Genomic DNA, 22500 nt, shown 5'->3' on the forward strand with positions numbered 1-22500 from the left:
TATAAAATAGGTAGAACAATTTAGACACTTGGGATCTACTATAAATCAGGAGGGACGATGTGTGGCTGAAGTTGAGAATAGTATAAAGGCAGCATTGGGAAAGTGGAGGGAGTAGCATGAGTGGTAGGGGATAGGAAAATGTCAATCAAGGTAAAAGTCGAGATCTATAGTACAGTAATAAGACCAGTGTTAATGTATAGATCAGAAACTTGAGATTTAAGGCGAAAAGAGGAAGCAAAGCTTGAGAGAACAGTGATGAGAATGCTAAGCTGGATTATGAGAATATCTCTGTTTGAAAGATTAGAAAATGGTGAAATAAGAAGAATGGCAGGAGTAATGAAGATTATTGAGATAATAACAGTGTCAGGACTGAGATGGCGGGACACGTGTTAAGGATTTATGGTGGGCAGGGTGTGAGGAAGGCTTAGGAGGAATCTGTAATGGAGAGCAGATCAAGAGGGAGGCAGAGAATTAGATGGCAAGATAAGGTGAAAGGTGATATCGAGAGAAGAGATTTGGTGGAAGAGAATACCTTTGATTGATGGCAATAGAGAAGGCACATCAGGCAACCGATCCCTTGATGTAGGGATAACGGCGGAGAAGAAGAAAAAAAAAGAAATAGAGAAAAGGAAATAAGTAACACCACATTTTGGGTAGGACCACAAACAGACATTACAAAAAAATAAACAAAATAACCCATGAAAGGAGACTTGTGCACTTTACTTAACTTTCATAAAAAAAAAAAAAGTTTCATAAGAGGAAAATTATCTGAATTGCATAGCCATTATTTGCAGGAATACACATTACATATATATCAGCACACTCCCCTCCTAATTTCCTTGGAAAATTACAACAAATCACAAAACCATCAGTGCTAAATAGTAGCAGTGGAAGAAAAGTATGTAGAAATAGATAGGTGCATATATTCATATATGAATAAATTGAAGGATGTAGGATCTTCATTCGGCCTCCGCCACAAAAAAGCACTGATACATATTAAAAGTTACAATAAGCTGTGAAATTATTATTTAACTAGAAATCAATGAATGTGAAACAATTTGGTTACATGTCTGACAAGAAGGAAGTTTTATTGTCCTTGTTAACACATACTTCCACTTTCCTGGTAAGATCATCACTTCCTAGGAAATATCTTTCAACCACACCAAGGGGTCTTTGAGAGAATCCATATTCTTTAACAATGCAATTTACCCTGCCTTGAAATCATGCATAACCTTTGTCCATTTCTTTTCAAATTGTAAAGAATAGATAAACTCCTTTTCCCACTTCTTACAGAATTCTACTACAAGGAGCTACACACCTTTCCAGTTAGACCTGTATGCTTCCCTCTGGTAAATGTCTTAGAAGGAATAATTTATGTTTGCATGTTTTTGTGTAAACAGAACCGATGGTGAGAGAACAAAAGAATCTTCTGGGTCCACTGAGACAAGCACGAAAGACTGAGATTTGGCTATCACGCAGACCTCAGCAAGAAAGGTCACAAGTACCTCGTGAGTTAATTGCTTATGTTTATGATTCACTTGCATTACATCTAGAATTCTATGGGCAATGCCTATTGTGTATTCCGGCATGTGGAGGATTGAATATCCAAACGCAGTTGTGTTCTGGTAAGAACTGCTGTATTGGTACTTCATCAAAGTCTTTTTCGAGCCTTTATTCATTGACAGCACCAACAAAAGTATTACCTCTGTCAGAACGGATTTGTTTGGGATAAGAAACAACACCTTTGGCTTCTTTTAAAGCATCTGGAAATATGTCTAAAAATCAACACTCTTGGGTTATTATGATAATGAATTGTGTACATATTTACGGGGAAGACTTACCTTTGCTACTTCTCACAAGGATATTTTCAAAGATGTCCATTTCTCATAGTAGGCATCGGCCAAGGGTTCCCCCAGTCGTGAGTAAGAGAAGCCACTTCTCTTAAGAAAGGTTTTTCTTTAATTATGATGGCTGAAATGAAACCCCTTGGATAAAAAAAACTATTGATGGTAGCCAATACTCCCCCAATAGTGAAATGTTTGTGAGCATCTCAAAGTTTGTAGGTAATACATCAGTATTAATATTCCAAAGCAGCACAAAACTACTTTGTAAATAGGCTAAACTAGAAGTAAAATTTTTATTTTTAACTCCTTCCGAGAGATCATTGGATTGAAGTCTTGAAAGGAGGCTCTTAACAGAGACAATGTTATGGGGCCGCAGGTTTCCTCCTTCGGGTGCTGATTTACTTCTGATAATTAGATCTGTTGCCATGCCAACATCGGGGTTGACACTAGGCCATCGTCTACTGTACATAAAGATTATGATTGACGTAATCTTGGTCATCCTGGTCTGCATGTTCAACAGACAAGTATAGCCCATAAGTAGCTATTGCCGGGGATGGAATGTTTCCATAAATATTCAGTCAATAAAGTCTAAATCATGGTTGTTATCAAAACAACCTCAGAAAATTATGGTGGTCCTTGCTTACTTTAAAGTTATGAAACATCTGCTCTATATCAGCAGCTACCGCTACAAAGTCCTGGCGGAAGCATAAAAGGATAAGTAGGTTATTGGTCAACCCTGGTCTAGTTGATAGCATATCACTGAGTGAGACACCATGCAATTTAGCTTAGAAATAAAAGACAACACGAATCTTTTCTAGTGTATTTTGGTTATAAACACCAAAAAGAGGAATACACCAACACTCCTCATGTGTTGACAGTGAGAGGGCTATCTAAGCGTTGCTATGATCAAAAACTTATATCATGAACTCAACCATATGTGTTCTTTTCTCTACATTTTTAAGTCTTCCTTTCAGGTATTCAGGTATTCAGATTTAATTAAGTTTAAATAACTCAAATTCTTCGAGGAGATCCGTCAAATTCTTGTTCAGGATTCTTGTATAGGAACGATTTTTAATTTGGACCAAATGTCGTTGGACAACAAATTCATGGGACGAAAAGACACTAAACTATGTGGACGAAGTGAGGTTGGATGAATTGATGTCAGACAAAAGTCAGTACATATTTGGAATAACGGCGGAGAGGTATAAATATATGCAGTAGCTTTCCTACCAGAAGCAATGGTGATACCAGCAAATGTAGACAATGAATACTGAATTTCTGACCCACATTCATTGAAAATGTCAAAGAACTTTGACTTTGTTAATGAGCACTTGTTTTAGTCATCTATGATAGCATAGGAAAGCATACCTAAGTCTGGACGATTATTAAGGAAAGCCATTGCAAGCACAGTTGTAGTACAAGACTTGCTAGCGCAGGGGCTGCCACAGATTTGCATACATGACGATTTAACCATGGAGAGCTCCCCTCCATGTTGGACTCTGTCTAGAGTTGAAACTGGGTGATTTAAAGTGCTCTCAGTAATGCTGGGACGTCACTTGAATCTTTACAAAGACCACAATAGATAGGTTGCCTAGAGTTATCAGGGGTGTGATCAGAATTAAAACATTTAAGTCAGTTATTATTCTTGAGCAATATATATTTTACTTTAGATAAAGTTAAGGATCTATTTTTTACATAAGTTCAGTGAATGAGAGTTAGAGTGATGATATATCCAATACCGATAAGATTTTTTCATTAGTAAAGCTTTGTGAATGATTAGTTCTAGTGTTTTGACCGTATTTCTTTACTCCTTTCAAAAAAGGAATTTTTCAGTGTATGATGAAGTAATTCTAAGGTTTTCAGGTGTGAGACTTTCATAGCAGAAACCGGGATCATTTTTCATTCTGACCATATCCCTAATAAATTTAGAAAAGAAGTAAAGGGTGGATCGGGTAGCTGTGAATGCCTCTTTGTAACCAATAGCGTTTGAGGTCCACTTCTGTAGGCCAAAAGAAAGCTTACTGATAATGTAGATGACACCTGATGAGGTATCAAAATATGAGAGCATACTAAGGTAATGGCATATTTTTTTAAGGGATTCAACTTCCAACACAATATCACAAAAATCATACAACCTTTTGTTATCTTTATTACCAATTTTAGGAAAATGTGCAATTTTCCTTTTTCACACGCTTCAATAATTTCAGGAGATGAAAAGCAGTCATCTAGTCTTTCCCAAATCCGATCGCAACACCGTAGAGAATTACTTACATTAGATTCTTTGATACTTACAACCCATTTTTTAGATTCCGGACGTAAGTGTCTAATCATTAAGCCCATCTCCTCCATTGGGTTATGTTGGCGTCCCTAACTACTGAACACCAGACTAAAGTTCGAGTCCCACTCAAACTCGTTAGTTTATTTAGTCGCTCCAAACTTGCTATCCTTGTGAGTAAAGGATGGGGGGTTTGAGGGAGCCTGTAGGTCTATCTGCTGAGTCACCATTAGCAATTGCCTGGCCCTCCTTAATCCTAGCTTGGGTAGAGAGGGGGCTTGGGTGCTGATCATATGTATCTATGGTCAGTCTCCAGGGCATTGTCCTGCTCGATAGGGTACTCTCACTGCCCTTACCTCTGTCACTCGTAACGACCTTTAAATCTTTAAAACTGGATAAAGACATATCTTTTAACAACCTCGCGGAATAAATTGTTCCCGGCATTATAAAATTCTGCTTCATCTGTCTGCAGACAGATTGGCAAGGTAATGACTTTTTTCTATCATCAAAAAGATTATTTTGTTTTCTTCGATCGTAGTGAAGATTCTAAAAAAATCATTTTGGGTGATTACTTATATGTCAGTAATCAACTGAAATTAAGTGAATACAATTGTTACTTTTTGTCGAGTTTACATTCTAACAAATCTTAAAACTAGAATATTATGTAACATGACATGCTTTCTAATTCGACTTGATTAAAGGAATGAATAGGGAAATGAAACAGAAACAAATAATGCTAGTAAAGGAAGGAGTACGAGGCGAGAGAAAAGAGGAAAAATGTAGAATCCAACTGAATAAAACAGGAGTAAGTAACAATACGAGATTGAATCATTAAAAACTGACTAGAGGAAAAAATATAAATTTTCTAACGGAAAAATACTATGAATATATAAAGACATTTACCTGGTTATAGTAACTACCTGTGCAAGTCCTTTCAACAAACATCAGTCTTATCTAATTGATTGCAAGTTATCAGTTAAAATATTTGTTTTAGAAACTTCTGTTAGCAACAGCTTAATCTCTGTTCACAGTTCAAGGAAATGATGGGGTATGGGGTGGGTGGGACAGAAGGAGCCCCCCTACTCCCACGCTGGTATATAAAGGCGCCTGCAGTTGACCATCCTTGTGCTCAGTCATCATGAAGTCGACTCTCCTCCTATTGGCTGTGGTCGGGGCTGCATTGTTCACAGTTGCTTCGGCAGGTGAGTGAAGTCCCCATTGCATACTTAGTATTTTCTTCGTGTAATATAACATTATTTAAATTCCCCATTGGTTTGATGAAGGTTATATAAATTCTTGAATAATATACCCTTAAAAATAATATCATCTCCTGTACATCAGACCTACAAATCAGATGTTGATAAGATCAAAAGGGGTGCTTTCAAATTAAGAAATGTTATATCTATATTGTCTCTAGATATACTTGAAAAGTTAAGCTTATTTGTTACAAACTCTATTTCTAACTCTAAGGGTTCATTTCTAATATCAATGAATATTATCAATATCGGAGAAAAGATTTTTAGATTTTATGATATGCACCGTAATATCATTATCCTATAATTGTACTACTTATAAAAGTAATAAATATTTTTACCCAAATTACTTAAAAATAATATCATCTCTCGCACATCAGACCTAAAATTCAGTAGGTGTTGAAAAGTTCAAAAGTAGTGATTTCAAACTAGTGAGTATATCTACAATGTCTTGAGATATTTAGGATCTTTCCTTCTGAATAAAGATCTAGAGAAGCAGTCTAATGCACGTTATTTAATTGACTAAATAAAAAAGGTTGCACACCGTATGAATTTGTGAGTAAAGTACACATTTTGTGAATGCATGAATATACTTGAAAAGTTAAGGTTAAATGTTACAAACTCTATTTCTAGCTCTAAATTTTCATCTAATATAATAAAGAATATTATCAATATCAGAGAAAATTTCTCTTTAACTATCTTACGGTAATCTCTACGAACATATCATTAACCTGCAATTGTATTACTTGTAAAATTAATAACTATTTTTACCCAAATTACTTGAACGACATTTGAAAGGTCATTGATATCAATCTTCATTATTTGAAACAATTAACATATAGTCTCATTTTAGGAAAATTCTCGCTTATTGACAAAAATAGTTTTTTCCTGTTTCTCTGTGTGGAAAGTTTTTCGGCGAGAAATATGTAATAATTATTATTCTTGATATAAAATATGACAAAGGAATATCATGATAACAATGAATGTCACATTTTGAATTTAAGGGTTATCCCACGAAAAGACAGGTTATCTTTTAAGCCAAGCATAAGTGAGTGTTTTGAGACAAGAAGAATATGAAAAGAATTTAACTGCTTATAACTATTATCTACCAAAATATTATTGTGTTTTTTTTTTTCACAAAATCATAGAGAACCTAATTATAAGATTTCTGGGGATACCAATTTGCAGGATTGTGAAGGTAAACCATTATGATACAATAAAACTAAAAAATACTAATTAAATGTTATTATTAATATATTAAAAATAAGGGGAAAATCTATTAAAGTATTAAAGTTTTATCTTTTTTACTGTATGTTTTTAAACATTTCATTTTTTAGATGCTTCCAACGCCCAGAAGCAGCACGATGTGAACTATCTTTTGTGGAAGGTGAACGAGCACCTTCGAGATGAAACTCACAAGACTTACGCCAAAACCTTTGACCCAGAGGCCGACACTTCCCATTACTCAGATAATGGAGAAGCAGTCCACCGTCTCATGAAGGAGCTGAAAGATCACCGACTGTTGGAGCAGAAGCATTGGTTCTCCCTCTTCAACGAGAGACAACGTGAGGAAGCTCTTATGCTTTTCGACGTCTTCATGCATTGCAAAGACTGGGAGACAGTTGTTAAAAATGCTGCCTTTTTCCGTGAACGTATGAACGAGGGAGAATTTGTGTATGCAGTTTATGCTGGCGTCATCCACCATCCTTTGGCTGAACATGTCGTGCTACCTCCCCTCTATGAAGTCACCCCTCACATGTTCACAAACACCGAGGTTATTCAAGAAGCCTATGCAGCCAAGATGAGGCAAACTCCTACCAAAATCAAATCCTCATTCACTGGTACAGCAAGGAACAAGGAACAACGTGTAGCCTACTTTGGTGAAGACATTGGCATGAACACCCATCACGTTTTCTGGCATTTGGAATTCCCCTTCTGGTGGAGGGATTCTTATTCTCATAAGCTTGACCGCAAAGGAGAGAACTTCTTCTGGGTACACAATCAACTTGCTGTTCGCTTCGATGCTGAGAGAATTTCCAACTACTTGGAGCCAGTACAGGAACTTCACTGGGAGAAACCTATCCATGATGGATTTGCTCCACATACCTCCTACAAATACGGAGGAGCTTTCCCATCTCGTCCTGATGATATTAATTTCGAAGATGTTGATGGAGTTGCTAGAGTTAGAGATATGGTCATCTACGAAAGCCGTATCAGAGATGCCATTGCTCACGGATACATCATCAAAGAAGACGGTACTCATATCGATATCATGAATGAGCATGGAATAGATGTTCTTGGTGATGTTATTGAGTCTTCTCTCTACAGTCCCAATGTACAATACTATGGAGCTCTTCACAACACTGCCCACATAATGCTTGGTCGTCAAACAGATCCTCATGGAAAATACAACATGCCTCCAGGTGTTATGGAACACTTCGAAACTGCCACTCGTGATCCAGGTTTCTTCCGACTTCACAAATACATGGATAACATCTTCAGGGAGCACAAGGACAGTCTACCTAGCTACAGTTTTGAAGACTTAGACTTCGAAGGAGTAGAAGTAACTAATGTTGCTATTGATGGTAAACTTGAGACTTACTTCGAAGACTTTGAATACAGTCTGATTAATGCTGTGGATGACACCGAAGATATCCCAGATGTTGACATCGATACATATGTTCCTCGTCTAAACCACAAGGAATTCTCCTACAACATTGACATTAAGAACGACAAAGGAGCAGATACTTTGGCAACTGTTCGAATTTACATTTGGCCCCATAAGGACAACAATGGTGTCGAATTCTCCTTCGATGATGCAAGGTGGCAGGCAATAGAACTCGACAGATTTTGGGTTAAATGTTAGTATTTATAATACATTATTTCCTTTCTCTCTCATTACAGTAATTAAATTTTCTTTTTTATAATGTCCATCATTTATATGAATACGGTGACTTTATTTACTTTAGTTCAAAACAATTTTCCCTTTTGTTTATTTCAGTGTAATGTTTGCATTAGAAAAAAATATCTAATTCAAATACAAACAGACTATATTTGAGCTAGCTATATGCAGCATGTAACATGAATTAATGTTTTACTATACACGCTTGTTTCATGTGAAAACAATATTAGTTCATGCATTTCAAGTATTTTAAGAAAAACTGATTATCTACTCTATTCTTCCCTATTTTTTATCGATACGAAAAGATTTTATTATTCTATACAGGTAATCTATAATTGTTTAATTCAAGTAATAATCTAGTGTTTTCTATTTGAACAGTATCTGCTGGAGACAACCACATCGTCCGCAAATCCAGCGATTCATCAGTCACAGTATCTGATGTGCCCAGCTTCAAGACCCTCATGGAAAAGACCGAAGCTGCTCTCTCAAGCGGAGGAGACCTCGATCTCCATGAGTTCGAGAGTGCTGTTGGCGTGCCAAATCGTTTCCTCCTTCCCAAAGGTAACGAAAATGGCGTGGAATTCGATCTGTACGTCTGTGTGACCGACGGTGAGAAAGATGCTGCCATTCCAGACATTCACACCAAGGAGGAGTTCATGCACTACGGCTCTCATGGAGTCTACCCCGACAAGAGGAATCATGGTTTCCCCTTCGATCGCCATGTTGAAGATGAACGCATCTTCGAAAAGGTCACCAACTTCCATCACACTATGGTGAAGATCTACAACCATGGAGAACATATCCACCATCATGACTAGAAGCATCGCCTGTTTCTACCAATGGCTAATGTACTCATATGAGAAAAATTAGCTTTCAGGTTTTAAGATGAATAGACAATGTAACAAAATGCAAGATCAATAAAAGGTTAAATTCATTACTTGTTTTGATACGGTTATAGTCCTTAGATATACGTTCAAGCTCTGTTATTATGTAAAGATAAGATAACTTAGAATCACAAGATATTAGGAAAACAAATTATGGAAGTTGCGTTACTTCTTTATCCATATGGTTGCGTGATAAATAATTAGCATCTGATAGACGTAGGCCTAATTGTTAGGTACTTTCTTTAAACCTTTTGTCCAGATTATTAGTGTATTTTCACCAAAATGAGTCATCATAGAAGTCCATATGATGTATTCTCATTTTCTAATAGTATTTCGGTTTGGAACATCAATAATATGATTACCATAATCAGAAATGTTAAACAAAGCACATAAATACAATTATTCTTTCATATCCTCCATGGCTCTAAGAAAATTAATTCAGTAAACTTGAAAAGTTATGTAAAAGAATAAAATACAGTGGAAAAATAAAACATAAAATATGTAACAAGCCAGAATGATGACATATCAGCAATATCAATGATCATTTAGATAACAATAATAATGGCAATAAAAATTATACATTTTCGTTAATTGAAATATTTATCTTCGGCGCATTTTTCTTGCTTTCGTAAAATTACTATTCGATACTTATTATGAATTCTTATTATTCATGGATCTTTCCTTTTCGTCAGTCTACGACAAGATTTGCAATCTGCTCTACTGCGCCAAGTTATTGTGAACTATTGTGAAATGAACTCATTAGCTGATGATTAAGAACATGACACCCAGCTCATGAAGATGGACTTTCACTTTCCTTTAAGGGATTAGCTTCCAAGAATCTTGACATGTTATTTACCATGTTTACACAAACTGAGATAAGCAGATATATCTTTTAAGGCTATTTTTTCGAAGTTATCTAACTTCAATATCTTCATAAGAAAATTTCTATTGAGAAAAAATTCCCTTCAAAATATAGATAATATAGATAAGACGACGGATGAAGTTAAAAAAAATTTTTACTGTCCAAATAGGGTCACAGAAAAATAATCGCTCATCAAGAAGAGAAAGACGGTATTTGTAAAGTGATATTGATACTATAAGCATTGCCAGAAATTTAAATAAGGTTTTTATTACTACTGCCTGTCCACTACAATAAAAAAAAAGGCCTTTAATCCTATACAGGCAGCGTGGAAAAACTCTCCGGCTACGGTTAGTGTCATATCTGCTACCTTCACTTCGGATGCTAATACCCAGTTACCATTATGACCATTTTTTCTATTTACTAATATAAAGACTCTACGTTCTACTGATGAAGGAGAAAAACCGCTGAATGTAAAAATAACACTTCACTCACATGATTACGAAAAAAAAATGTATAAAAAGAGACATTTGGTCAAATATCAGGCACTGTACATTTGAAAATAAAAAACTGCACTAATAACGAGCGTTTTCTTGAAAGTAAAAGAATTCCTGGGTTGACTGTAAAAACATTGTTGATTAGAGCGAAACTGTAAAATTTGTAAAGGAAAGAAAAAGTTGTTAATTTTTTATATACAAAATCACTAAAAGTTTTGGTGTGAAAGAAATGCAATATTTATAGCAGTAATATATATCAGATCTGGATGAAATTTCCAAAAGCCATCTACAATAATCCTAGATGATGGCAAAATCTTAAAAACTTTATATGTAGTATCTATAAACTAGTGAAAATCTCTTAATTTCTATGTACCCTCACCACGTGCAATTTACGCAAGAGAAAGGCATATTTAGAGTGCTAATAATTGATGGATATGCATAAAGTTTTGCAAAAGGATTCTATAATGACCCTAGATGTGGGGAAAATTTTAAAAAATTATGATTATTAAGTATAAACTGGTAAAAAGATTAATTCTTGAAACTTACCAAGCACGATGGCACTGATTGCAGACGTAGTTGACATGTGAGTTACATGTAGGCTTATGGAACTTCGCAGACAAAACCCCTCCACCGGACTAAGGGCAAGAACAGGAACAGCTGCTGTACCCGCAAGAGTCGCTGAAGCAAGCACGAGACGATGAAGGAGGCACAGGAGACGCAGCAGAAGACACAAGGCCAAGATGATGCTGAAGAAGTACCAGAAGATGCTGAAGAAGGCACAGGAACAGCTAAAGAAGTCCCATGACGAGCAGTAGATGCTGCAAGGGCAGCTGAAGAAGGCCAGGAGCAAGGGAAGGCAAATGAACTGTGTGCGAGACTGCCAAATCTTGCATCTCATCAGCTAATTCTTCCTCAGGCTCAGCAGCCAAAAGTTGGGCTCCGTATTCCTCCCGCTGCCAAGTTAGGGTGTCGTGCAGATGGTCATGGACACCGTCTGCCTCCAAAGTCACTGTACAAGGCTCTTCTTCATCGCTACTCACGAAAAGAACCTGGAAATACTTGTTCTCCATCAGACTTCCCTTTGCCATGCTGAACTCTGAAAATAGAGAAAAATAGAATATTAGAAATTAGCCTCAAAATCACATTTTAGCTACCCTACGATCCAATATGGTGATTGGTACAGGTAGCTACACCATTCACTCATATTTACCGATAGACACAATAAAAATTACTTCAATGAGTAATAATGCAGTAATGAGAAATGCAAAACTTTTGCAATTGTGTGACTTACCCTAGTTAAGGTAACAGGTTTTTAGATATGCACAGAAACAAAAAAAAACCATTTTGCACAGCATTTTGGTGCGGATCTGACACAATGCTACCTTTCCAGGGTTTTAAAATGGCAAAGATGTCTTTTTCTTCATAGAAATACTAATATATAATGAAAAAAAAATTGAATATCTGATCTTCTTTATATATTCATACATGGAGATTGTTGATATAAAATCACAATTCAGTTGACTTATTCAAGAACTGTGCATATATTATGCAAACCAACTTTTTTATTACACCTTAATTCATCAATCCATCGTCTTCTCTTCCTTACACTGCTTCTTTTGCAATCTCTAGGGACTCATTTTGTTATTCTAAATATCCATATGTTAGCTGACATTCTCATAATATATCCTGCCCATGTCCATTTCTTTTTCTTACATATTGTTAGAATATCTAGTTTATCTTGTTCTCGTATCAAGGGTACTCTTTTTCTGTCTCTTAGTGTTGTTCCCTTCATGAGTCTTTCCATAGCTCTTTAAGTTGCTACTAACTTATGTTCTAAGGTTTAAGTAAGGCTCCAAGTTTCTGATGCATAGTTAATAATAGTAGGACCGTATGATTAAACACTTTACTTTTTGGAGAAAGTGGTATTTTACTTATCATAATCTGCTTTTGTTTACCAAATACTCTCCATCCCATGCTTATCTTTCTTTAAATTTCGGTTTTGTGTCTGGGAAAACACTTACTGTCTGTCCTAACACCGAATATTCATTACCAGTCTCAAGAGGTTCGTCCATAAAGCTTATTTGTTTTCTCTCTACATTTTCATTGAACATTATCTTAGTTTTCCTGATATTCACTTCTAGTTTTACATGTCTGCTTTCTTTATTCAAATCTTCCATCATCTTGTGTAATTCCTCCCATTATTCACTAAAGCTGGTTAATTGCATGAATATGGTCAATGGTTGAATACCCACTTCTAAAGCCTGTCTGCTCTCTTGGTTGATTAAAGCCTAGCTGTCTTTCTGTTCGGCCTACTGTGTCTGAAAATATTTCATATATTACGGAGGGTATACTTATTTGGCGCTAACCCTTCATGTCTTTTGTGTCTCCCTTTTTGTGAATTGTTATAATAATAAAGTTTTTCCCAGCTATATGTAAGGAGGATTCTTGCAGACATTTGGTGTAAAATTGAGTGAGTTTAACTACTATGAAATCTCTATCTATCATCCAACCGTTGTTAGGCCATCTCTGGCAGCTTTGACTCTTGTCATGCTTTTTAATACTTTCTTTACTTCTCCTGCTGCTACGTTTGGTACCGGCTCAGGTATCTCATTATTTCTATAGGCAAAGTTATTTCTTATATCACTATTATATAGCATTGTATGGAGACCTCTAAATTTTTCATTATTCCATCTATACTGTTGACAATATTTTTTTTTTTCATCCTTTAAAGCAAGAAAAGGTTGGCCCCCTGTTCCAAGGCATCTTTTCAGCAATTTAAAGCTTATTCCTTTCTTTAGTGCTTTCTCAAATTCGGTCTAATTGCTGTTATGCACAAACACACAAACACACATAAAGACACATACACACAACCGCATATATATATATATATATATATATATATATATATATATATATATATATATATATATATAAATATATATATATATATATATATATATATATATATATATATATATATATATATATATATATATATATATATACATATATATGTATATATACATATATATGCATATATATACGGTATATATATATATATATATATATATATATATATATATATATATATATATTGTATATATATATATACATATATATATACATATATATATATATATATATATATATATATATATATATATATATATGTATGTATGGTAATTTATTTACATGTGATATATCGAACATATGGAACAGACTTCCAGTGGATGTAATAAACTGTAATGCGGTAAACGACTTCAAGAATAAGTTAGACGAGATCATTAAAACTCTCTAAAGAAACTAATTCGCTCTACTAACAAATGGAGTCTCAGGGGATAGGCTAAAAAGTCATTGAGATATCCAAAAATCCTTGTACCTCCTCCAAGATTTGTTGGAATGCAAATTCGATGATAAAGCCCTAATGATATTCACTTCATCTGAGGTAATCACTAACACACTATATTGTCGTTCGCTATTTATTACTGTGACAAAATTACCATCATTCCATCATTAGCGATATAAAAGCACCCTCATTACAAAGAAAACATATTATATATATATATATATATATATATATATATATATATATATATATACATATATATATATATTTATGTATATACTTATATATATATATATATATATATATATATATATATATATATATATGTATATATATATATATATATATATATATATATATATATATATATACATATATATACATATATATATATATATATATATATATATATATATATATATATATATATATATATATAGAAGGCAACCATGTTACCTCATACGAATGGGAAAAATTACGGTAATAGAAGAAGTAACTGTGCCTTTGCAAGGCGTTTCAACAAACATCAGCCTTATCTAATTGATTGCAAGTTATCAGACGAAATATTTCTTTTACTGACCTCTGCTAGCAACAACTTAATCTCTATTCACAGTCTGGTGATGGGGTGTGGGGTGGGTGGGACAAAAGGAGCCACCACTCCCACGCTGATATATAAAGGCACCTGCAGTTGACCATCCTTGTGCCCAGTCATCATGAAGTCGGTTCTCCTCCTCTTGGCAGTGGTCGGGGCTGCCTTGTTCTCGGTTGCTTCTGCGGGTGAGTAAAGTCCCCATTGCATACTTACTATTTGCTTTGTGAAATAACATTATTCAAATGTTCTACTGGTTTGATGAAGGTTATATAAATTATTGAATAATCTATACTTAAAATTAATATCATCTCCTATACAACAGACCTACAAATCAGATGTTGATAAGTAGTTGTTTTCGAACTAGGAAAAGTTATATCCATAATATCTTTAGATATTTTGGGTCTTTTCTCATGAATGTAGATCTAGAAAAGCAGTATAATACACATTATTGAGATGAATGAGTAATTTGCACACCGCATGAAGTTGTGGGTAAAGTACACATTTTTGCAATGCATGAATATACTTGAAAAGTTAAGGTTATTTGTTACAAACTTTATTTCTAACTCTAAAATTTCATCTAATATGATAAAAAAAACATTATCAATGTCCGAGAACATTTTTCTGTAGATTTTATGATAATCTCTACCGTAATATCATTACGCTATAATATTATTACCTATAAAAGTAATAACAATTTTTACCCAAATTACTTGAACGGCATTTTAACGATCTATGATATTAAGCTTCATTACTTGAATCAATTACCATATAATCTCAGTTTTAGGAAAATTCTCGTTTAGTGAAAAAAATAAATAATTATTTCCTGTTATTGTATCTGGAAAGTTTATTAGACGAAAACATTATAATCACTAATATATTCAATTTAGAATGTGAAAAGGAATATCATGTTAACTATCAATGACACATATTGAAGTAAATGCTTAACGCATTGTCAACCAGAAGAGGATATTTTTTGGGCAAATAAAGTTATGAGTTTTGAAAGAAGAAAAATACAAAAAAAAATCTCTTGCGTATATTTATCATCTATCAAAAAACTATTCATTTTTTTTTTTTTACAAAATAAAAAGGAACATAATTATAGAATTTTCATGGATACCAGTTTGCAAAATATGGAGGGGATGTTAAAAAACCAAGGGAAATTTAAAAACTTAAAATAAACTAATTGAATATTATTATTACTTTAATAAGATATAAATGAGAAAGATCTATCTAATGTTTCAAGTTTTTTCTTTTTTATTCTTCGTTTGTAAATATTTCCGATTGCAGATGCTTCCAACGCCCAGAAGCAGCATGATGTGAACTATCTTTTGTGGAAGGTGAACGAGCACCTTCGAGATGAAACTCACAAGACCTACGCCAAAACCTTTGACCCAGAGGCCGACACTTCCCATTACTCAGATGATGGAGAAGCAGTCCACCGTCTCATGAAGGAGCTGAAAGATCACCGACTGCTGGAGCAGAAGCATTGGTTCTCCCTCTTCAACGAAAGACAACGTGAGGAAGCTCTGATGCTTTTCGACGTCTTCATGCATTGCAAAGACTGGGAAACAATTGTCAAAAATGCTGCCTATTTCCGTGAACGTATGAACGAGGGAGAATTTGTGTATGCAGTTTATGCTGGCGCCATCCATCATCCTTTGGCTGAACATGTCGTGCTTCCTCCACTCTATGAAGTCACTCCTCACATGTTCACAAACACTGAGGTTATTCAAGAAGCCTATGCAGCCAAGATGAGGCAAACTCCTACCAAAATCAAATCCTCATTCACTGGTACAGCAAGGAACAAGGAACAACGTGTAGCCTACTTTGGTGAAGACATTGGCATGAACACCCATCACGTTTTCTGGCATTTGGAATTCCCCTTCTGGTGGAGGGATTCTTATTCTCATAAGCTTGACCGCAAAGGAGAGAACTTCTTCTGGGTACATAACCAGCTTGCTGTTCGCTTTGATGCTGAGAGAATTTCCAACTACTTGGAGCCAGTACAAGAACTTCACTGGGAGAAACCTATCCATGATGGATTTGCTCCACATACTTCCTACAAATACGGAGGAGCTTTCCCATCTCGTCCTGATGATATTCATTTCGAAGATGTTGATGGAGTTGCTAGAGTTAGAGATATGGTCATCTACGAAAGCCGTATCAGAGATGCTATTGCTCACGGATATATCGTCAAAGAAGATGGTACTCATATCGATATCATGAATGAGCATGGAATAGATGTTCTTGGTGATGTTATTGAGTCCTCTTTATACAGTCCCAATGTTCAGTACTATGGAGCTCTCCACAACACTGCCCATATAATGCTTGGTCGTCAAACAGATCCCCACGGAAAGTACAACATGCCTCCAGGTGTAATGGAACACTTTGAAACTGCCACTCGTGATCCAGGTTTCTTCCGACTTCACAAATACATGGATAACATCTTCAGAGAGCACAAGGACAGTCTACCTAGCTACAGTTTTGAGGACTTAGACTTTAAAGGAGTAGAAGTAACAAATGTTGCTATTGATGGTAAACTGGAGACTTACTTCGAAGACTTTGAATACAGTCTGATCAATGCTGTGGATGACACTGAAGATATCCCAGATGTTGACATCGATACATATGTTCCTCGTCTGAACCACAAGGAATTCTCCTACAACATTGACATTAAGAACGACAAAGGAGCAGATACTTTGGCAACTGTTCGAATTTACATTTGGCCCCATAAGGACAACAATGGTGTAGAATTCAACTTTGATGATGCAAGGTGGCAGGCAATAGAACTCGACAAATTTTGGGTTAAATGTTAGTATTTATAATACATTATTTCCTTTCTCTCTCATTACAGTAATTTTTTTTAAGTAATTTCCATCATGAATAAGATTATGGTAAGTGTATATACTTTAGGTATATATAATTTCCCCATATTTTTATAAATTTCTAGTGTTTGATTTGCATTAAAAGAAAATTTATTCAAATAAAAGGATAATAAAATATATTTTTGCTAGCTTTTTGCAGTATTTATTATTAATGATTTTTTCATAAATGCTTGTTTTATGTGAAAGTAATATTGTTTCATGAATAAAGTGTTTACAGTTCATATATTACAATAATTTTTAGTAAAACTGATCGTCTACTTTATTCTTCCCTATTCCTTATGTTTGTTGATGTCTAACAATAGATTTTTCTTATTTTAGACAATTCATTCTCTATTGTTTGTTATCCAAGCGTTTTCTCTTTGAACAGTATCCGCTGGAGACAACCACATCGTCCGCAAATCCACCGATTCATCAGTCACAGTAGCTGATGTCCCCAGCTTCAAGACCCTCATGGAAAAGACCGAAGCTGCCCTTTCAAGCGGAGGAGACCTTGATCTCCACGAGTACGAGAGTGCTGTAGGCGTGCCAAATCGTTTCCTCCTTCCCAAAGGTAACGAAAATGGCGTGGAATTCGATCTGTACGTCTGTGTGACTGACGGTGAGAAAGACGCTGCCATTCCAGATATTCACACCAAGGAAGGGTTCATGCACTACGGCTCTCATGGAGTCTACCCCGACAAGAGGCCTCATGGTTACCCCTTCGATCGCCATGTTGAAGATGAACGCATCTACGAACAGGTCACCAACTTCCATCACACTCTGGTTAAAATCTACAACCATGGAGAACATATCCACCATCATGACTAGAAGCATCGCCTATTTCCTTCATGGCTAATGTACTCAAATGAGAAAAACGAACTTTTATGATATAATAAGAACATAGAATATAGCAAACTGCAAAATTTACACAATGTTTGATTCTTACCTTTTTTCTTTCTTATGCAATTATAATCCTGGAATATACATCGATGTTTTTGTTATTATGCTAAGAACAGTTAATTTACCTTAACAAAGAATTTAAAGAATAAAGGAAATCATGTCATTATTATACTCATGTGGTAATTAGTTGGTCAATAAGAACTAATATATGTATATATACATATGTATATATATATATATATGTAGTAGCTGATGTCCCCAGCTTCAAGACCCTCATGGAAAAGACCGAAGCTGCCCTTTCAAGCGGAGGAGACCTTGATCTCCACGAGTACGAGAGTGCTGTAGGCGTGCCAAATCGTTTCCTCCTTCCCAAAGGTAACGAAAATGGCGTGGAATTCGATCTGTACGTCTGTGTGACTGACGGTGAGAAAGACGCTGCCATTCCAGATATTCACACCAAGGAAGGGTTCATGCACTACGGCTCTCATGGAGTCTACCCCGACAAGAGGCCTCATGGTTACCCCTTCGATCGCCATGTTGAAGATGAACGCATCTACGAACAGGTCACCAACTTCCATCACACTCTGGTTAAAATCTACAACCATGGAGAACATATCCACCATCATGACTAGAAGCATCGCCTATTTCCTTCATGGCTAATGTACTCAAATGAGAAAAACGAACTTTTATGATATAATAAGAACATAGAATATAGCAAACTGCAAAATGAACACAATGTTTGATTCTTACCTTTTTTCTTTCTTATGCAATTATAATCCTGGAATATACATCGATGTTTTTGTTATTATGCTAAGAACAGTTAATTTACCTTAACAAAGAATTTAAAGAATAAAGGAAATCATGTCATTATTATACTCATGTGGTAATTAGTTGGTCAATAAGAACTAATATATGTATATATACATATGTATATATATATATATGTATATATATATATATATATATATATATATATATATATATATATATATATATGTATATATATATATATATATATATATATATATTTATATATTTATATATATTTACATATATACTTATATATAGATATATACATACATATATATATATATATATATATATATATATATATATATATATATATATATATTTATATATATATATATATGAGAGAGAGAGAGAGAGAGAGAGAGAGAGAGAGAGAGAGAGAGAGAGAGAGAGAGAGAGAGAGAGAGAGAGAGAGAGAGAGAAAGAGAGAATGTGGAAAATAAAATAAAATAGTCCACTAGTCACTTTCCCTGTTCTGATACTAAACAAAATTGGGGATACTTCAAATGTCTTTCAAAAGAGACTGCAGCTTCCCTTTTTCTGATCAATTATCTTCTGTAGGTCAGAAGGATCCATCTTGATTCGTGAGCTTACAAATCTGCAGTTCAGTCTTCATTGTTTAACATTCTGGTCAACTCTTGGACAGCAACTATGATGGCAGCATGAGCAGACTTGGTTATCATCCATCCAAGGCGTGCACTGTAATTGTTGGTGGCAGAACAGACATTTGCGTCTAGAACCTGCGTATGTGTTTACCGTCTATTCCAACGTTAGACAGGATGCCTGAAAACTTTCAATCAATCAATCAATCAATCAATCCAACGTTAGATCGACTGGACTTCGGCAAAAGGACTTACTCTTGACAGTGATGGCACCATTTCATAAAAGACTGTGAAGGCCAGAGTTTGTTTTTTCGATGTTTACTAAGTCCAACTGGACTTTGAATAAGCAACGGGAATAGTTGATATGATTTGGTGAGAAGAATAGTTGGATAACTGGAGTAAGAGCATATGTAGGTCAATGGCATTTATCCTGATAGCACGTTCTAGATTGCGGAAGTTATGGGTATAGTTGACATAAGTAATCCATAGGTGTGCTGTTGCCCCGTGTGCCCCAGTCCTCGTACATTGTAATGCATGAGGTAAATATATCTGAAGATTTTATGGTACACCATGTGTCTGCATCTAGAGTTTTTTTTATTATCTGGAACACTTTTGAATAAACACAACAAAACTGTAAGTTCTTCCTTTTCATCAACTGTCTCACGTGATCCCTAAAAAAGGAGAATCTCTAATGACAATGCCAGGATGGGATGGATTCGTTTGCCCTTGTTGAAATGTTTCCCTATTATCATACGATTCAATGAGCCCCGTGCCAACATGTCGGATTCAATGAGAATCCTTGGACCTTCAGACTTGTCGATGACCCAACATTACAAATAGATCATTGTACCTTGGAAACTCGTTACTTGCATCTGCATGACTGACCTGGCTGTAGTTAGGTCTTATGTTACCTAACATGCTGTTGGCCACACTCTAAGGCACATTTTTGTGTCACGATGGGGGTTTCTTGTATGACATCCACGTTCATAGTTTGTTGCTTCAGGTTATTGATGTACAAAGCAACGTATTCAATCAATTTCTCATGTATAGTCAAGGCATCTCTCCACATATCTCCACATAATAAGCATATACCGAAGTCAGAAACTCAGTTGTCTTTTTCAAATTGTCCAACATCTCAATATACGAATAGCCACCTTCAAGTCCATGCTAAGTCTTTTCACTGTACTTTGACATGGTTTTGGGAGTTTTATATATAGCCTAATTTACAACTGTAATGGTACAAGACCTCTTTCACTGCAAAGTCAACATTCGATATTACAGCGCGGAATTTGTTACTTTTCTTCACTTCTTCCGCCGCCTTCATCGTCACTTCAGCTTGCTTTGTTCCACAAGCCCTAAATCTTTCCTCTGAAATACTTTTCTTTTTCCTTGTTTTATTACAGAAAAGCCATATTTAGGGAAATTTCCAGATGTAGATGCATGTGCTGGGGATGATTCTGTAGTGGAACATAGATGCTTTGAGCTGGGTGTGTCTTCAGTAGAAATGTTTCTGTATTCCATGTCGTGTCTAATTCGGTAGGAAATGATTGAACTACATGGCAGTACTTGGATTTACAAAGTTTTTCATCTGCGTTCGTCAAGATGCAGCTTCAGCTACTGATGTCCACTGTTCCTTTTTGAGCAGCATAATGTCCACTTGTTTATTTTTTTTATTGTTAATCCACATGGAGGATGCATATTCTGGTTGTATCTGCAGTATCGGTTGAAACAAATTTATTGCAACTGGATATACCCCTAGCACCCTCGGTATGTTCATTTGAGCAACTGGATGTAGCCATATCAGTAATCAATATTGAAAAACGAATACTGTTATTAATCCATGGGACTGGCGGTGTATTGTAAGTAAAAATGTTTTTCTATAGTCTCAGCTTTTCCATTGCCTCTCCTAACTTATAATGTAGGCCTACATAAGACAACTCTACTCAGCCAGCCTATAGGCCCACACTGAATTAGTTCTCGACATAACTAGTGACCTTTGTCCTGTATTTACATGACCTTTCCATCACAATTGTCATTTTTCTTCTCGTGATTCTCAACTAGAGTTCTGATCTGGTTCCATATTTGTACCTTTCATATTAATTAAAACCTTAATCAGTTCAAATTAACATAATTCTCAAGAGATCTTTCCGCTATAAATTCCATTTTTACCTTGCAGATTTGGATTAAGTGTGGTGTCCATAATAATTTGGCATAGAAATAAAACCTATACCTTTCATATTACTTAAATCCAATTTTCGAGGGCATTTGGTGCCGCTCGCTATCACACCCACACTGCCTAAACGTAAGAATGGCTGATCTGTTAAAGGGAGGTTAGTACTACACCCCAGGCACCTCAAAGAATATGTACCTTCCATGTTAATTAGTATTCTCTCAGCTTCTAAACTATTTCTAAATGTCACCCCTTTTTGAAAAGAACAACCTAAAGATATGAGTAGTTTTTTTTTTAAATGTAACCACGTAATGAAAAAGAGATCACTTAATATTAATGTTTTTAATTATAAAAATATAGCACCTAATAGCCCGTGTAAAAAATTTAATCAATTTATTTCGATTAACCATCTGAACTTATATCTATCAAAATCAGGCAGCAAATGATGCAATGTATAGATAATGCTTAACTCTCTGTAAACTTTACTATAGCTATTGGATGAACTGGTCAGATGACGTCATTTCTGAATTTTCTGAGAATAAAGTTAATTATATATTCTTAATGTGAAAATGTAAATTTAAGGCCTGCTCTGATATCCATTGACCCTGAATTTCATTCGATTTATCTGAATTTATCAAGATAACCTTATCGTAAATCCCGTGTTCAGTAAGAATGTGATTAAACTTTTTTTCCATTGAGTCT

General features: G+C 35.2%; 2 protein-coding genes across 4 annotated transcripts; both read left to right on the top strand.

The window, feature by feature from the left end:
- Window positions 1–5175: 5175 nt before the first annotated feature.
- LOC137616621 (hemocyanin subunit-like) lies at window positions 5176–18240 on the top strand. 3 transcript variants are annotated; one of them, XM_068346525.1, is made up of 3 exons: window positions 5176–5321; window positions 6710–8233; window positions 8653–9208. In XM_068346525.1, exons 1-3 carry the CDS (start codon window positions 5258–5260, stop codon window positions 9090–9092), a joined length of 2028 nt encoding a protein of 675 aa, XP_068202626.1. In that variant the 5' UTR covers window positions 5176–5257; the 3' UTR covers window positions 9093–9208. The 3 variants fall into 3 exon arrangements, with proteins under 3 accessions (XP_068202626.1, XP_068202625.1, XP_068202624.1); XM_068346524.1 differs by lacking the exons at window positions 6710–8233; window positions 8653–9208 and adding exons at window positions 15740–17263; window positions 17705–18240 and having other exon boundaries at window positions 5180–5321; XM_068346523.1 differs by lacking the exons at window positions 5176–5321; window positions 6710–8233; window positions 8653–9208 and adding exons at window positions 14480–14637; window positions 15740–17263; window positions 17705–18240.
- A 222-nt stretch (window positions 18241–18462) lies between these two features.
- LOC137616626 (pseudohemocyanin-2-like) lies at window positions 18463–18952 on the top strand. Its single transcript, XM_068346529.1, has one exon. The coding sequence runs from the start codon at window positions 18492–18494 to the stop codon at window positions 18846–18848; it is 357 nt and encodes a 118-aa protein (XP_068202630.1). The 5' UTR covers window positions 18463–18491; the 3' UTR covers window positions 18849–18952.
- The last annotated feature ends 3548 nt before the right edge of the window (window positions 18953–22500 follow it).

The sequence above is a fragment of the Palaemon carinicauda genome, chromosome 22 (genome assembly GCF_036898095.1).
Source record: "Palaemon carinicauda isolate YSFRI2023 chromosome 22, ASM3689809v2, whole genome shotgun sequence".
Classification (NCBI taxonomy): domain Eukaryota; kingdom Metazoa; phylum Arthropoda; class Malacostraca; order Decapoda; family Palaemonidae; genus Palaemon; species Palaemon carinicauda.

What these genes read in the sequence shown, in the direction of transcription:
- LOC137616621 (XM_068346525.1), top strand. Translation starts at nt 5,258, where the DNA reads ATGAAGTCGACTCTCCTCCTATTGGCTGTGGTCGGGGCTGCATTGTTC. An exon ending in GTTCACAGTTGCTTCGGCAG is followed by an intron (nt 5,322 to 6,709) that starts GTGAGTGAAGTC and finishes TTCATTTTTTAG; the next exon opens with ATGCTTCCAACGCCCAGAAG. An exon ending in CGACAGATTTTGGGTTAAAT is followed by an intron (nt 8,234 to 8,652) that starts GTTAGTATTTAT and finishes CTATTTGAACAG; the next exon opens with TATCTGCTGGAGACAACCAC.
- LOC137616626 (XM_068346529.1), top strand. Translation starts at nt 18,492, where the DNA reads ATGGAAAAGACCGAAGCTGCCCTTTCAAGCGGAGGAGACCTTGATCTC.